Source organism: Drosophila santomea, chromosome 3R (assembly GCF_016746245.2).
Source record: "Drosophila santomea strain STO CAGO 1482 chromosome 3R, Prin_Dsan_1.1, whole genome shotgun sequence".
Lineage (NCBI taxonomy): Eukaryota > Metazoa > Arthropoda > Insecta > Diptera > Drosophilidae > Drosophila > Drosophila santomea.
The window spans coordinates 17972307-17989931 of NC_053019.2; the positions used below are offsets into that span (position 1 = coordinate 17972307).

At 42.2% G+C, this 17625-nt stretch overlaps 2 protein-coding genes across 2 annotated transcripts; both read left to right on the forward strand.

The window, feature by feature from the left end:
* The first annotated feature begins 1037 nt into the window (after positions 1 to 1037).
* LOC120454092 lies at positions 1038 to 11608 on the forward strand. Its single transcript, XM_039639103.1, has 6 exons — positions 1038 to 1470; positions 6682 to 7400; positions 9568 to 9681; positions 9742 to 9903; positions 9970 to 10420; positions 10925 to 11608. Exons 2-6 carry the CDS (start codon positions 6743 to 6745, stop codon positions 11133 to 11135), a joined length of 1596 nt encoding a protein of 531 aa, XP_039495037.1. The 5' UTR covers positions 1038 to 1470; positions 6682 to 6742; the 3' UTR covers positions 11136 to 11608.
* Positions 11609 to 13545: 1937 nt separating this feature from the next.
* On the forward strand, positions 13546 to 17507 carry LOC120452241. The gene is made up of 5 exons (XM_039636365.1): positions 13546 to 13628; positions 15603 to 15948; positions 16245 to 16391; positions 16541 to 16680; positions 16955 to 17507. The coding sequence occupies exons 2-5, from the start codon at positions 15605 to 15607 to the stop codon at positions 17485 to 17487; spliced, it is 1164 nt and encodes a 387-aa protein (XP_039492299.1). The 5' UTR covers positions 13546 to 13628; positions 15603 to 15604; the 3' UTR covers positions 17488 to 17507.
* Positions 17508 to 17625: the final 118 nt, after the last annotated feature.

Below are 17625 nucleotides of genomic sequence, written 5' to 3' on the forward strand. Positions count from 1 at the left end.
TGAATTTATTATATTTTCTTTTTAAAAATGCCTAAAATGGAACCTGTGCTTATTTTATCTACTACTCGTAACGCCCACAGACCTCTAGAACTACCACGTCCACACTTTTAAAAAATGTTGTATTATTTTTTCACAGTTTTATTAGTCTTGTAAACTTCCATTGATTTGCCAAAAATCTCGACTTTAGCGTTCTCTCTTGTTTTCTTTTAAAGTTATTAAATTCTTCGGCCATTAAAATATTATTTTTCTTAACAGAGTGCAAATTGCGTGGGTTGCTCAGCAATTCAAAAGTTTAACCGCTTGTGGCGGAGAAAAACACAAGAAACAAATTGCAACAAATTAAATAAAGTTTGAGCCAACTCTTGGCCAAGTTTTTGAACTGAGGTCCGCAGCTTCCCTCAGAGGGCCAACGAAATCGAAAGTTCGACTAAACCGGCGACTGACTAATAAGTGACCACTTTCCGCTAGCATATGGTGACGATTTTTTCGCGCCGTGACTTGACTTATTTTTATAGCAACGTATTATTATTTACTTATATTCACATGAAAAATTGGCTTGCAGTTTCACGGCGACTCGGTTTGTAGTTTAAATTAGCGACTAATTTCCCGCGTAGAAGAGAAAATGGATGCTCACTGATGAGACACTGAGATTATTTTTGGAAGATTACAAATTTAAACTCCAAAATGATACACTATCATTTAGCGCATACTTCATATACGACATATATTCTTATTCTATAATTTAGACAAGTGAACCTTATTTGAAATAAAGATATCCAAGGCAGTTAGTTAGATAGCATACTGAACAAGCTAAGGAGTGCTTAACCACATTTTTTTACCGTGTAGTGATCGGCAGCGCCAGCTGTTGAGTTTCGCATTTGGTCTGGCTCAAAGTCTGGCTAAGAGGCTCTCTTAAGCCGCTCTTCGCTACGTAAGAAGTGGGTCTGCTCACGTAGTGCTGCGTAAGGCAAAAACTGGTTGATGGCACTAGCCGTTCGGCTTTCGCCCGGCAGTCAAAATCTTTGCGAGCTGAAAGACGGACGCGTACGCGCGATAAATGCGAGAATAGTAGTTTGCGATCCAGAGCATCTGATTATAATAACTGCCAGAATAGAGCCTATCAGTGGCGTGTGCTGCACCAGTTCAAAGTGGGGATATTGTTTGCAGTGGCCAAAAAATCGGATGCAGTGAATCGAAGTGTTGTTAAGGTGAAACGAGCTGTGGCAACTGCATTGACAAAGGAAGTGAGCCAGTGAGTGAACGGGTTTTGGCCAGCATTTTCAACTGGCCAAATCGGAGAGCCGACGCGGAGCGGCAGTGAATGCAATTCCGATTTCGAAACATACAGAAACGAAAGTCTGGTGAAGAAAGTTCTCCGCCGCCGAATGCAAAAACCTAATTGCCAACTTAACAGCCAGCCGAGTGAACCAGAAACTCCTGCAGGAATTACAAGCTGCCGAGTGCGAGAAGGTAAATTGAGTTGTAATTGATGACCGCCAGAGAGTGGCCTCATTAATCACCAGCTAGATACTCTGTGCAATCTTTATTCACGTATCTCGATTCCAACAATTGATGAGGTATTGCCTGCTAGGGAGAAGGTTGTTGGCACAGCCAAGACAGACAAGAAACCGATTGTGAACATTTCCCTGTAGACACTGCTGAGGCTCTTTAAAGCCATTCATTTCGCTGTCCCTCCGCATCTGTGCCTTTGTATCTTACTTTGTATCTATTGCAGTCCCACACTGTGTGCGGCAACTACTTACTGGCCGCTAACTTAATAGAAAAGCCCCGCAAGCTGCGTAATTAATTGTCGAGCCACGTTACGTAAGCCGACCAGCTGGCCTACCCCAACTGGGGAATGGGGAATCAAAAAGGGAATCATCTGCTCAGCTCGGCCGGCAATCGAAGCGTCGCCAAATGTTTAACGATACTTTCTTTTTTCGGCTCACAGCGCGTAAAAATGCGTCGAAGAAAGCTCTCGTCTCAGTCGATCAACTGCAAATTATGAAAATGATATGAGCAACACAGCAACATCGCAACTCGGTTGAAATGTCATTAAATTACGAAAACGAATGATATTATATTATGTATAAGAATAGATAATGTACGAATAATATAATACTTCGCAATAAGTTGGCCCATTAGCATATCATATTCAAACTTCCCAAACTTTTCTTAAATGCACATATCATTGCTCTTGTGATTGTAATTGGTATGTAGCGCACGTATTAATTTCCAGTGCAGCATGGAATTGTGGTTAGTGGTCCATTGGTGCAACTTAGTGAAATGAGAGGATGTTGGGATTCAGATAAAGGGGCAGTTGCAGAGGCATATGCGCATCCTAGTGAGTCATGAGTGTTTCCCCCCCAACTACAAGCGACTCGCACTTTCATTTTGCCATCTTTTTAATACCGCCTGCTGGAGAAGCAACTTTCTTGTCGAGAGCACTCATATCATCCGACAGCTGCAGATGCAGACCGCATTCACACTTATTTCCCATGTGGATGTGCTCTCGCCCGACATCCTCGCAAGATGGTGGAGTGGTTTCACGGCCACTTGAATCCGGCCGGCATGAATTGGTTGTGAATTAAATGTCATTTGGGTAAAATCACAGAAAGCCACGATTGCATCACTCTTCCCCTGCAAGAGAGTTTAAATTGGACTTACAGCACCGACTTAATGACATAAATAGCTGTCGACTTTCTAAAGCCCAACTGAGTAGCGGGCAAATAGCAGAAACACCTCTCAGGTGCTGGGCACGCATTCAAATCACTCAATGTGAGTGAGCGGCAACGCCCCGTAAAACAATCAGCGCCTAATGGCCTGCTAACATCGCCGCCAAATTGGCGGCTAATTGGCGAAAACCAAATTCCAATCCGCAGAGATGGCTTTACGGGTTTGTTGGGTTGCCGGGGGATTGGCTAAAACCGAAAGTCCTACCCCGGAATGGCTTAACGCCATGCGGAAAAGGTCTGAGACCTGAGACCTGAGTCCGTTCCCCACGTAGCGACCATTATTCCGCTTTCAAGCAACACCAGTTAAGTCGAGAAACTGCTCGCTGAAGCAATTCTCAGGATTTGTCAGCCAAAAGCTATCGTATGTGACTTTAGCTCGGCTCCGAGCTGCCAAAGATTAACGCACTGACGAAGGTTTCGCGTAGTAAATACACAACTGATCAACTTAGGTTTCAACTTGATAAACTGAGTTGGATATAGAATACTTTAAGCAGCGGCAGCTTTCAACAATTTGATAACATTTCAACATAATAAATGCATATGACACTCGGACTATCTCGGTCTCGACTTTATCAGAATGCTTCTACTTTCCACTGCTAAAGGGAGTTAGCTTTCATCACCACTACCCTTAACTAAAGTTCTTTTACTTCTTTATGCAACTATAAGCATATTAATGTGGCCTTCGCTTAATATTTTCCTTTAAAAGGTTGATGTTCAACCAGGGAATAGAATTTCATTAGAAACTATTAGCTGCCACAAAGTCGACCTTCTCGACCATGAATCCCAATTTGTCTGGCAGAGACACCGCGTCCGTCTCTGGGTAAATGCACCTGTCAACCGACCAGAACATATGGGCGGGCAAGCGAGTCTACTCGGGTTGGTCTCGACCAACTTGTTCTCGGCCATTGTTGGACTTAACAGTTATGTCACACACTAACAGTTACGATGCAGCGTGTTTACGAGCGTTTTCGACCGTTAGTGGTCGCTGTTTGTCAACCAAACTGGTTGTCGACGTCTAAGTTTGTTACTTTGTGCGTTTTTTAGAGTCGTTGAACGGGCGTGTCGCAAGCAATGATTGCCAGCTTATTAGCCCCGTGACCCACACCCTTGGCGGGGATGGAGCCACTGGAATTATGGAGCATATGCGGCCAAGACATCGCTTTCCATTAGATCAGAAACCGGGAAACTTTGTGACTTAATTGGGAAACTTCGCCTCGGATGAGCGCCGCTGCATAGAGAACAGAATAATATGGTAAAAGGCAGGGAGGTAGAAATCTGATTAAACGCAGCCTTTTCGAAAAGTTTGCCTTAACTATATCAGAGCGGAATATCAGAGCATGAAGGTAGACCCACCGACTCACCGACCGACCACAAACCATGCCAAAGGGAGGCGGCGTGCAGGAGAGGGGGCGGGGCTCAAAGGGTTCGGAATTCAGTTCTAATTGTAATGTTGGAAACTAATTTGCATGATGCCATTGCCATGACCCAAAAGCGTGCACAATGTGAATAATTAAAACAGCAGCAAAACTGTTGAACCCACCGACGTGGGGAGTACGCAGCTTAAGTTGCCTGGCGATACTTTTTAATGACATGTTCAGCCGGTCGCACAGGGGAATTCTCCCGACGAAAGCGCAAACCTATAAATGATTGCCCTAATGGGCGGCCAAAAAGCTAATGTTTTCATTAGCTGCTCAGATACTGGCCCACTTACTCCTTATAGCGTTCCCATGATGCATCTTGATGCTTAATCAATGCGAGCTGAGCTGTTTGCAGGCTTACAAAGTTGCATTTCATGGGAAATTTCCCATTACCCGAGCAGCGAGCAGAAATAATTTTCAATCAGTCACTGCGGCTTTTAAGCAGTTTCCATTAAATTGGATTCAGACCAGCTCACAATAAGATAAAGAGAATATACATTTAAAATATCTGGGGCATGCAGATGTTTCTTTTTGCTTTTATGATTTATACTGTGTCAATAAGTGCATTAAGTGTACATTTTCCGCCTTACTTCAATGGGGCTTTAAGTATAAGCAAACAGTCTTCCAAGGTGACTTTTATGAGACAATTGAGTGTTGCTAGTGATGAATGAAATATCACAGCAACCTTATCAAAGCAAAGCTAATTAGTTTACGAAAATCCAGCTGGCAAAGTGCGTACCTATAGGTTTTCAATTTCCTCTTCGGCCTTTTAGCTGAGTACAAACATCTTTTTACGAAGATATAAGTGCCAGTAGAATGCCATTGTAACCAGGCATTCCATCCAGTATCGAAAGTGACGTTCCCCCTGCTCCACGGTATTCAGTGCGGAAACATTAGAGTAATTAACTGGGGAGCATTCTAAGCACCTGCCAACATGTGATGTTCAATTTAGGTTACAGTAGTCGACTGCAGAAGACAGACTCTCTTGGCGTTGATGGTGGGAGCAAACAAATAAACTGGAAAACAAGAAGTTCGCTGATTCGTTTTGTACAGCTCAATTGTGGGTGCAATTTGCGGCTTTAGAGCCACACACAAACACAGTTCTGTAATAGTTTTCATGCCACTTCGGCTCGCTGTGAAAATCGAAAGTGAAAATTCAACACGAAAATAACGTGATCTGGACCGGAGTCCAAGGCCCGAAGCCCAAAGTCTAAAGTCTGGAGGTAGCGCCAACGCATCCGAGGCGCTCGTGCTGGGTAAATGTAAACACAAACAAAACAGAGTACATTTTCACTTTTCCCCAACGCGGAGCTCCGCACTCCGGAGCCCCAAAGTGTGGATGGAATATGGCGAATAGCGAATGCCCCATGCCGAATGCCGAATGAATGGCGTGTCTCACAGCGAGTGCGACGAATTCCAAAGGCAAATAAAAAGTTGGCGACGTGTTTTGTGTGCCGAAGAGTGGCGCTTTTGAGGGGAGGAGTGGGTGGTGCAGGTGGTGCTGGTGGAGCTGGGCACGAGCCCCTCCAATTGAGATGCCCAAAGAGTGGGAAGCGGGAAATCATTCGCATTAACCGGCCTGATTAGCGCTGTGCCTGAAACAAACAAAATGGTTTATACAGCACTAAAAACAATACCATAAATATCCAAAATGTTTAGCAGCATCAATTCCCCAGCTGTTTTGTTACGTATATGGCTAAATCGACAGATCTAGTAAACTAGATCAACAATATATATACTTTATAGGGTCGCAAACTCTTCATTCTAACTCTTAAATACTTTTCAACGAATCTCGTTACCCTTTAACTTTACGAGTATATTGAGTAACACATCGCTACGCCGATATGATTAACAATGAATTATTATTTAGTCTTCCATCAAAATAAGCTAAAATTCACGCACGAACTAAGAAAAAGGGGAATAATTTGTTGGAATCCGTTAAATTGGTAAACATAAGCTGAAACAATACATTTTTGAGCTGCCAATTTAGGTGATTTAATAGATTATAACCACACCTTTCACCTTTTACGCACGCAAAATTTGATCATCTTACATCATCATACATACTGAGTGTTGAAAAGAAATTTAGTCAGTTAATAAACGTACATTGAAGATTGAAAAACTGTTAGACTCCGAAAGAAAAGATTTTAAATACAACAAATAAATGGAGTGACTTTGCACAAAATGAGTAGAAAATTAGAACTTTACTAGCTTAAATTCGTTTATAAATTCGTAAATATACTTGCTCAGATGAAGTGCGCAGCTTTTAAACTTTACCAATGGGTCTAAAATAAATTATTTATGGGGGACAATAAAAGAAAGAATGCTAACCAACTGTACCTGAGTCTTTGCGTACTTTTATCCATCCAAGGACACACGTAATGCGCTTATCAGGTTGCGACTTTTTTCCAGTTGCCTGTCACGTACCATAAAAGTTATTTATTCGTGTGCCAACCGCGGAAATTGGCCACAACTCCATCGCACCGAGAAGAGAATTCCCCACTGAAAAGAGCAATTATTCATTACAGAAAACTGAACCGAACGAATCGAGAACCTTGGCATGCGAGTGCAGCTGCAAGGCGAAGGATAATGAAAATGAGTAGCCAGGACATCGACGGGGCGAAATTAAAAGCAAACATCCACAGAAAGCGGCGATGCAGTCCACTGCTATATGGAATTATTTTGCTCTACAAAGTGGCAATGATATCGGCAGCTGTTCCGCAATTGGAAGCAGGAACCCCCTATAGTCAGCCCCTAACTACGATGGCGGGACAGCCGCGCAACGATGACACATTCCGACCCATCCTGCCCATTGACATCAGTCCGGAGTTCATATCGCGCAATGTCTTCACCAAGTCGGGACAGTACCGAGTGTTCCAGCCGGCGGAGAGCGAAAGTGATCTGCGCTTGGCAGTGGCCATGCGTCGCCGGAACTTTAAGCACACCTCGGATTCACCAATACAGGAGGAGTCCAAGAGTTCGGGAGTCGCCTTCAAGAACAATACCGCTGCCTCTATTGACGCCGAACTAAAGGGTCTGGAGGATCTACTCGTGGACTACGTGGAGCAGTTCTTCAGCAACGGCAAATATGAACCCACACCCGGTCTGGTCCTGGCCCTTCAGCAGAACCACTCGCACCCACAGTCTGGAACTGGAAAGCGCACCACCCGAAGTGTTTTGGAGGACACCAACGTGGAGCTGAATGTTCCAAGGGCTTTTGAAAGCGCACGCCTCCTTTTTTTCAGCGGTAAGTAAAAGTAAGAGCTAAAATCCTTGAAACTCCATTAAATGTGTTCTTACTTAAGTAGCAGGTAGATTAATTTTTAAATAGCAACATTTTCAAATATAATTAAGTACATAAATCTCCATGCTTTTCTTCAAGTACAACACTAAATTAAGTAAAACCAAGAGAACAAGTTTTCGGCAAATCGTTAGAAATTTAAAAGACTAATACAAAAATGAAAAAATATGAAAACATTTTTCAAAAGTGTGGGCGTGGCAACATGAATCAACAAACGATTTTTTGATCAAAAATTATCCTTTTTTTTCGATAGCAGTAAAAATTGTTGTCCAAAAGTGGAATGCTATACTTCGTTGAATTCGTTACATAATTCCCTATCGATCCATGTACATACATTGAAATGCTAATTTTTGGCCATTTTTCGCAAATTTTAATGATGGTACCCCTTATCGAAAATGAAAAAATTAGTCAAATTTTATTTTTACGAAAACCGAAAAAGTAGGGATAGACATAGTTAGCTATGTTTACTAGCAGCACAAAACAGTCTTTATTTTAGCTGTGCGGCCATTTTTGGCCAAGTTTTGGCGAAAACGCCGACTGAAAATATTAGATTTTTTACAAACATTTTTTTTTTCGATTTTTTGATAAAAAATAATACGTTTTCTTTCGATAGCAGTGAAAATAATTGTCCAAAACTGGAATGCCATACCTCGTTGAATTCGTAACAAAATTTCCTATCGATCCATGTACATACATTGAAATGCTAATTTTTGTCCATTTTTCGCAAATTTTGATGATGGTACCCCTTATCGAAAATGCAAAAATTAGTCAAATTTTTCTTTTTCGAATAACGAAAAAGAAGGGATAGACATAGTTAGTTATGTTTATTACCACCACAAAACAGTCTTTTTTTTAGCTGTGCGGCCATTTTTGGCCAAGTTATGGCGAAAACCCCGATTAAAAATATCCGATTTTTAAAAAAATTTTTTTGTTTAATTTTTTGATAAAAAATAATCCGTTTTCTTTCGATAGCAGTGAAAATAATTGTCCAAAACTGGAATGCCATACCTCGTTGAATTCGTAACAAAATTTCCTATCGATCCATGTACATACATTGAAATGCTAATTTTCGTCCATTTTTAGCAAATTTTGAAATCGAAATTTTGAAATTTTTATCGAAAATGCAAAAATTAGTCAAATTTTTCTTTTGCGAATAACGAAAAAGAAGGGATAGACATAGTTAGTTATGTTTATTACCACCACAAAACAGTCTTTTTTTTAGCTGTGCTGCCATTTTTGGCCAAGTTATGGCGAAAACGCAGATTAAAAATATCCGATTTTTTAAAAAAATTTTTGTTTAATTTTGTGATCAAAAATAATCAGTTTTTTTTCGATAGCAAGGAAAATAATTGTCCAAAAGTGGAATGCCATACATCGTTGAATTCGTAACAAAATTCCCTATCGATCCATGTACATACACTGAAATGCTAATTTTTGTCAATTTTTTGCAAATTTTGATGATGGTACCCCTTATTGAAAACGCAAAAATTAGTCAAATTTTTCTTTTGCGAATAACGAAAAAGAAGGGATAGACATAGTTAGTTATGTTTATTACCACCACAAAACAGTCTTTTTTTTAGCTGTGCTGCCATTTTTGGCCAAGTTATGGCGAAAACGCAGATTAAAAATATCCGATTTTTTAAAAAAATTTTTGTTTAATTTTGTGATCAAAAATAATCAGTTTTTTTTCGATAGCAAGGAAAATAATTGTCCAAAAGTAGAATGCCATACCTCGTTGAATTCGTAACAAAATTCCCTATCGATCCATGTACATAGATTGAAATGCTAATTTTTGTCAATTTTTTGCAAATTTTGATGATGGTACCCCTTATTGAAAACGCAAAAATTAGTCAAATTTTTCTTTTTCGAATAACGAAAAAGAAGGGATAGACATAGTTAGTTATGTTTATTACCACCACAAAACAGTCTTTTTTTTAGCTGTGCGGCCATTTTTGGCCAAGTTATGCCGAAAACGCCGATTAAAAATATCCGATTTTTTACAAAATAGCATATCGGTTATTACCAATCCAATATTAAAGTTATTCAAGCTATTGATTTACACTTGGTACATTGTTCTTGTATTAACTAACGACATACCAATTTTCCACACCAGGTTTGAAGAAGGTGATGTGGCCCATATACATGGGACTGCAAGTGCTGAAGAGCGTGCTTTTCGCCATGTTCCTGCCAACCATCATCAGCAGTGTAAGCCGACTGATTGGCAAGGGTAACTACATCGGCTTAGGGCACTTGAATAAATTTAAACATTTGTATTCCTTTGGGCCAGGCATCACATCCGGCTCGGCTGGGTCGGTGCCGTTGTTCATCCGCCCCATGGAGCCGCCGCAGGAACTGGACTTCCGGGACAACAGCATGAATTTCGATGACGACAGCAAGTTTTCCCTGGCGGAAGAGAGCAAAACGCCAGCTGGCTACGAGTACAATGCAGGTAGGTCATCGGAAGAAGAAAATGCTGTCTTGATGATAGTTATTATACTTTTTGCTTACCCTGCAGAGGCTTCCCAGCAGCAGGCGCAATATGCCCAGGTGAACGGGAACTCAGTAAGCCAGGCCACGTTGTCGCGCTACGGAGGTCAGCAGATGATGCAGGACACCTATCTGAGTGCTCTGCAGAGTATTGGGGCTGCCTCCTTCAAGAACTCCCAGAGCATGTCGGGATCCTTCAGCGCTGGTGCTGGTGGCGGAGCTCCTGGAATGACCAAGAAACCAACGCCAGCGGTCATGAACACGTTCCAGAGCTTCCAAAAGGTGCCCAGCTCGTCGCTTTTGCTGTCCAACTACGACCCCTTCTACAGTCCACTATTGTCTCGCTTGGACTCGGTGTTTGCCCAGCTCAAATTGAATCCGGAGAACGAGGCTTGCCGGGAGAAACTCATCTGCTTGATGTACGCCAACCCCGCGAAGTATGCTCCGTACAGCAACCTGGTATCCGCCCAACTCAGCAGGTGAGTTCGGTTTCCGCCTGAAAGTATGCCATAATAAATCGCAGTTGAAATATTACACTAGGTAATGGTATAGGGAAATTCCAGCTACCGCTTCGTGTCCTTGGCGCCGTCTAAATTTGAAATATTAATATTAACTACATTAATAACATAACAACAAGAGAGAAAAACAATGCAATAGTCGAGTTCCCTGACCATCAGATACCCGTTAATCAGCTAGAGGAAGGGCGAACGGGAAATTTTGTTGATAGAAGTGAAAAAATACAATAACAAATAAAAAAAATTAAAACTTTGAAGGTGTGGGCGTGGCAAAGTCGCTTTTACCTTTTATACAAGTACCGGGTATAACACTCAGAGGAAACTAATTCACAATGCTGAATATCCTTAAAGAACATCGGAGAATAAGGTCTCTCACTCAGGCAGTCACAGAAATCGCTTATTCACATTAATGACTTTAACAATTATTTCATTTCTTAAATTTAATTTAACTGTCTCGCCCACTTTTAGGGAACTGAACGAGCTACGGAAGCCGACTTCCGACAACCCGGACATCCTGCGATTCTTCAAGTACATGCGGGCGGCGAAGGACGGCCAGGACGGCGTCGACTGCGACGAGTCCTTCGCCAAGTGCAAGGAGCTGAAGGACCTCGAGAACCCGGCAATGCTGTCCACCTACAACGACATCAACAAACTGGTCCAGGCCCGCAAGCTGGCGTAGACAGGGTCGAAATGGAGTAATGGACCACGGAGCAATCTCTGGGACGGGATGGAGTCGAGATGACAGCAAAGTTCGTGGAAGTCACGTCAAAAGTCCGTCTGACATCCCGACATCCCGACATCCCGACATCCCGCATGCCTTCTGGGGATGGGCGGTGTAATTATGCAAATCGTACTTTAGATAGGATAGCCTAGCCATATATAAAGGGGATTGTCAGACGGCGGGGGGCGTCATTAATACGCTGTAAATAGAAAAGTTTGTTTCGTAGTTTAATTAGCGCGAGCACCAATTACTGGAGGACGCTGTTATTTTTAGCCATTTAGCTGAATTTTAAGTATTTATTTCTAGCCTACGACTATGTTTAAAACTTAACCAACTAGTTTTAGTTATTTATTCTGTTGTTGTTATGCGATTAGTCAGCGAGCGTTGTTCAATGTCCTAATTATTCAATAAAATCATGTTGTACCACCAGAAATAAACTGCTCTAATAATCTTTCAGCGGAAGATTAACACTTTGCGCTTGATACGGGAGGAGAAACAGGGACTTGGTTTCTTAAGCGTATTCCTGTTTTAAATTGACGTCAAGGAGAAACAGCTTTTATAACTACACCAGCACGGGAACACCTTTCTAGTTTTATTGCAAATATCTGCGTTATACAGAAATCTCTGCTAGACTTGGATTAGCACCAAACTTAATTACAAGCAAACATGTTTGCTAGTATATGGCTAGTATATGCATCAAAATGTATGTAAATGCATGTAAATGAAGAATAGTACAGATAAAGTTCATAAAGTTCATACAGATAAAGTTCTGTCCTTTCTGCTTCAATACAGTGTCCACATAGAGACAATGAACCATCGAAAATAGTTAATTCATTTGTAATATAACATGTTTTAATGTTACCAGTATTTGTCAAAAAAATGTGTTACGAGTATCAGGTGGTTTTGAACTTTTATCGCACTTTGTTTAAATGTGATTCTGTGTGATAAAATAATATCTATATTTTACAGAGTTATAGAAATTTAATCAAAGGAAACTTTTATGGCTCTTCTGAGATTGTTTTCTAAACCAATAAGCGATTAAATGGATTGAGTGACTTAGGAAAACCGTATTATGATTAAATCATGCAGTTTGATATTTATTGTCGCGGTACTCGAAAACTAATAGTGGTAAAATGGTATATTCTTCATTATAAATAGAAACAGATATCACGATTTAGTGTATTTCTCAATCAATTAAAAGTTAACAATTAAGTAACAAATACTTAATAGACTCTTGACTCTAACGTTTCGCCTCGATTGGTATTGCTTCGTACATTTATTTACGGAAAATTGTGCTAGGTTTATTTATTTCGGGCCCAGTCTGTGCAGTAAAAATGGAAGCACATATTGGGTTTAGCTCTTATGTTACCGGAATTCCGGCCACTTGTTTACATGTAGCATATAGTACATATATATGCGGAATGTTCATTTTATTTGCACTTGATGAATTTTCCCACTGGTCGAATCCTCGAAAGTTCTGGACTAGATGATTCAATTACGTCCAGATGGGGTCGGGACATGTCCGGCAAAACAGGAGCGTCCCCGACCGCAACTTCGCCCCCACCCCCCTCCCCCTACGGAACACAAGTGCCCTCGGACTGACGGAAACAATTTCCGCCGGCGGGCTTCTGTTTGCGGCCTCGTTGGCAGATCGTGCCTACTCTGACCGAGGAAAATCGGGAAATCGTGCGAGTGTGGCTGCGGGAAAACCCGCAGCATGCAGCCTGTTGTTTTGATTTTTGTGGCAGCCAGAGGGGGAATTGCCCAGTTGCCCCACAGTTGCCACCGCAGGAAATTGCAGAGAATGCAAAAACCAACTGGATGCATTTGCCTCTGGTTCGCAATTCGGGCTGACTTTAAACGTGGGCGTTCCCAAAAACCCGTTTGCAGTAAAAGTAATAATCGCATGTGAGGCAAGAGGCCAAGAGTTACATAACCCCGGGCGGCTGTGACGTACGTTTTCCCGAAATGAGTCACTTCAACAGTTTGTTGGCTCTTTAAATCAAACTCAAATTAAAGCCAAGGCCTCGACGTGCGCCACAATAATTTTTTGGGATTTTCTCAAGGCACACGAACGCTCGACTCGCCCAGCCGGACGCGAAAAAGCAAAAGCGCAGGTCGTTGTCTCTCACCCACGGAGGCAAAAGTAAACCCGATCGACTGATCGTATCCACAACCTACCGCAAGTGCGACTGTGTTGAGATCTGCCTCTTAGCCATCATCATCGTTGTCGGCCAAAAGCGACGACAGCGGCTGGCCTATTGTCTCCATGTATTGACTTTGCCAACGACTCCTCCTCTCGCCACTTATCGCATTTCATATAAAATCTTTGCCGGCCAGCAGCCACGGCACAGTCGCTTTTGGCCCACAGAAAGACAGAGTCGCTTAAAAAACGCGTTAAGGATATACCCAATAAAAATCACCCCAGGCGCTCATAGGAAACAGCTAAAGGTAAACAGCGGAAAAAACCGAGCGAAAAAATAAAGTAAAATTGTGTGAAGTGAAGTGAAATGAACTGCGAGAAATTGTGTAATAACCAAATAAAATAGATGTGGGAAATGCCAGCATTGCCAATTTTAACGACCATTGGATTGTGGCAGAAAGTTTGTAACCGTACTTTAATACATCGGTTGAAAATATACTTTTTTTGTAAAATACACTTCTCTAAACAGAAAGGTCTTTATAACATGGCTTCAGTTTTTTGAAAACTTTCCATTAAATCCAATTAATATAATTTTCTGAATGAACATAAGAAAAAAGTAATTTAGTTAAATTTAAACGGTTAGTAAAAAAAAGAAAAATGAAAAAAAATTAAATAATTTTATCATCAATTAGATGTTCACATGTATTCAAAAATTGGTTAGGAAGTGCTATTTTAAACAATTTTATACTATTCTTTACTTTACTGTACTATACATTATATACTATTGTTTATATGTATAGTGTTCAAAATCAAATGGGCATATATGTATATTGGTAAAAATATTTTTTTTTCGACAAATATGTACCCACATGGTGGGCGTTTGAAGGGTGTACATAAACTGTTTAATCTTCCGACACGATAACGCCATCATTTCCATTTATCGCCAATGTAATTTCGAAATGCCGACCATGACCAGTCCACATTTCATTGACCTTCGTTGGCGAATGCAAATCGAAAAGCAAAACAAATAGCGAAACAAACACGGCAGACACAGTGACCAAAATTTGTAAGCTTTTTCGACATCACACTCAAAGACTGGGCACAATAAATGATTCACTAATCTATAAATCTTACGCACCCATTTCCAACCTATTACGATCCCTCATAAACATTTGTTTATGTTGAATTTGTTGCGTGCTTTCGGGTGCTCGACTTGCAGTTGCCATAAACTTTCCACTTTCGCGCCATAAAGTCTTTTTCGCTGCATAGTCTTTGGCGCTCCACAAACTTTTCTTCTCGTGGACATGGAACTTCTTTAAAACTTGGTGGCCACTGGCCAAGCTAAATTCTTTGTTATTCACACAAGCGTCGGCTGATGAGTCCCAGTTCCAATCTGTGTTTGGGTTCCCAAATGGGAACCTAACGAAAGTAAAAGCAACTGGCCAAAATCGCCCCTCGAGCATAACGAACTTTTCGCGTGCGATTTCAGCTGGCGTCCATCTGAATACAGTGGTCTGAATCTGTCCTTTATGGCGAATTTAAAGCGAAGAAATATAAAATTGCAATAAATGAGGGTTTTTTTTTATTTTTACATAATTTCATAATTTAAAAGGACCGATTATTAGTATACATTGTGTACACTTTATACCCTATCGTTATTATGCGAACCACGGCCAATAATGCGCATTGTGAACGCCTTACTGCACTTCTGCTTGACCAGACTGAGCTGCTGACCTTTTTAAAGCACATTAGGCCCGCTGTTTATGCGCCCTAGCACGGAATTCAATTACGAGCATTTGTCGGCTCATTGCCGGCAAAGGGTTAGGCCGGCAAACCGGTTCGCCTGCATTTCACTTTGGGTCCGACTCAAATGTGGGCTTATCTGTATTTTTGGGTGCAGAAAGCTCCTCGAGAAATTTGAGCAAACTCCAGTTAGCAGTAAACACCGAAGAGCAAAGAGTTGGTGAGCCGAGTTAAGTCCAAGTTGGCTTGAAAGCGAGAGTTATTACGTTTGAGCGGCTAATTGCACGGTGAGGCATCGGGACCGCTAAGCCATCTGAAAAGTGTGTCAGTTTTAAGTGGAGAGTCGATCCGTTAAGCCAACAACTGCTTGTTGAGTTGCCAAAAAGTTGCTTATACTCGTATACACTTCTTCTTTGTCATCGCGTGACGGAGCCAAAGATGCTGGAATAATCGGGTGATTGGGAGAAAACTTCAGCGACTCAAACGAAACTGGTGCCTGTAGTTTTTTTTAAAGCCATTTCACCTTCTCCTGCTTACAGACATGGCAATGAGAGCACTCATCTTTCTGGCCCTCGCCGCTCTGGTGGCCGGCGAAGGTCTCCGCCTTCCGGACCAGCAGTCGTCCAACAACATTCAGCAAGTCTACGCCCCGCAGCCAGCAGTGCAGCCGATCCAGCAGCCACAACAGTTCCCACAGGCACAGCAGCCAGGAGTGGGCGAGGAACGGGGACGCTCCTCCCTGCTTAGCATCTTCGGCCTGGGCAACGACAACGATCCCTTCCTGGCCAGGACGAATAGCAACTGCCTCGGCGGCGACCTCTCCGCGTGCTTCAAGACCCAGGCGCTCAACACCTTCGACGAGATCTTCTTCAAGGACCAGTACAAGTAAGCGCTAAGATTGTACATAAACTATAGCCAGAAATCTCTATTAGTGGGTTTCTTTAGGGAAAAAGAATTTCCTTATAATATTTCCATTCATCATTCCCCTTGAAATGAACACTTAGCTGAAATCACATGGAAGATGGCTTCCTTGACATTTTTTATGCACAAAATGTAGTTGCTCGACCAAAATTTCATCATTGAGGAAAATTGTTTGTTCAGGCGTGCTATTATAGGCGTATTTTCTTTTTCTTACAAAACACTCGAAGAGGAATTTAATCAAGAATCCCCTCAACTTTCAGGCTCTCCGACTTTGCCCGCGTTGTGCGACTCCCAGAAACCCAGCAGAGGTCCTTGCTGCAGGAGCCCTTCGAGTACTCCGAGGAGCCACGTGGCGACGACGATGAATGGAATCAGCTGCTGAAATATGGACTCCGAAGGACCGAACGGTAAGCTGTCACAATTAGCCAAATGACTGCCACTCGTGCCGTATGCAAATGAATTTGGGCCGCAAAGTTGGGCCGGCTTTTGAATAAAAAATGAGATTTTTATGAAAATGTAAATGCTCATTCTCGGTCACGTTTCCGCATGCTTGCAGCTTCCTCAAGTCCACGGCTCTGGAGGTCGAGTGGCCAGAGGAACTCACCGAAGCCGGTCGTTATGAGGCCCGCTTCATCGGAAACGACATTGATGGCGAACTGGACCTCATTGATGATGGACAGCGGGCTGGACATTTCTGTAAGTCTCAAAAATATTCTTTATTCTCAGTTGAAGAGAAATTTGCATGTGGATAAATGTTCTAAGTAGATGGAATTGCAAATGAGCCAGGAATGATTTTTATATTAAATTCGTTATTAATTTCTATTTAAAATGTAAAAAACTTGATTGAAGAATGAATCATAATTGAATATTCTGATATTTTAAATTTGCAATGAAACTCTGAACTAACAAACTAAATAAATTGATAATTAAATTGTCTTAAAATGACCTCAATACCTGAATACTATTGCAGCGCGCAAGAAGTTGAAGAAGATGATCATTCCCCTGCTGTTGGTGCTGAAGATCTTCAAGCTGAAGCTGCTGCTCTTCCTGCCCTTCATCCTGGGAATCGCTGGCCTCAAAAAGATCCTTGGATTGGCCGCCATCATCCTACCCGGTCTGTTTGCCTACTTCAAGTTGTGCCGTCCGCCAGGTGGCGTTGGAGGAGCATTCGGCGGTGGACTGTCGGGCCTGTTTGGCGGCAAGAACACCTTCCCCGAGTACAATCCGCAAGGAGTGGGAGCTGCCACCTACTACCACCACCACGAGCACTTTGAGGGCGGCCACGGAGGCGCTCCGGGACCCTACTACCGCCAGGAGCCGAGCTTTGCCAAGCCCTACACCGACTACTATAGCAAGAGCTACCAGGGTCAGCAGGTACAGGGTCAGCAGGTTGCCGGCAACTCCGTCAGCTTTGGGGATCCGCAGGAAGCGGCCTACAACGGCTACTACGGTCGTAACTCTGGCAAGGACATTGTGGCCGAGCAACAGCCTCAGAAGAGCTAACTTCGAGGACTCCAACCACCTCCGCGTTGTTATTTATTTGTTGCATTCCTATAAAATAATTTATTAAGCTAATTGTAAATAAAACACAGTTTGAGAAATGAACCTCAATTTCGCACTGGGAAAGGAAGGAAACCATAG

What these genes read in the sequence shown, in the direction of transcription:
- LOC120454092 (XM_039639103.1), top strand. Translation starts at nt 6,743, where the DNA reads ATGAAAATGAGTAGCCAGGACATCGACGGGGCGAAATTAAAAGCAAAC. An exon ending in TGGCTACGAGTACAATGCAG is followed by an intron (nt 9,904 to 9,969) that starts GTAGGTCATCGG and finishes CTTACCCTGCAG; the next exon opens with AGGCTTCCCAGCAGCAGGCG. An exon ending in GTATCCGCCCAACTCAGCAG is followed by an intron (nt 10,421 to 10,924) that starts GTGAGTTCGGTT and finishes GCCCACTTTTAG; the next exon opens with GGAACTGAACGAGCTACGGA.
- LOC120452241 (XM_039636365.1), top strand. Translation starts at nt 15,605, where the DNA reads ATGGCAATGAGAGCACTCATCTTTCTGGCCCTCGCCGCTCTGGTGGCC. An exon ending in TTCTTCAAGGACCAGTACAA is followed by an intron (nt 15,949 to 16,244) that starts GTAAGCGCTAAG and finishes CTCAACTTTCAG; the next exon opens with GCTCTCCGACTTTGCCCGCG. An exon ending in ACAGCGGGCTGGACATTTCT is followed by an intron (nt 16,681 to 16,954) that starts GTAAGTCTCAAA and finishes ATACTATTGCAG; the next exon opens with CGCGCAAGAAGTTGAAGAAG.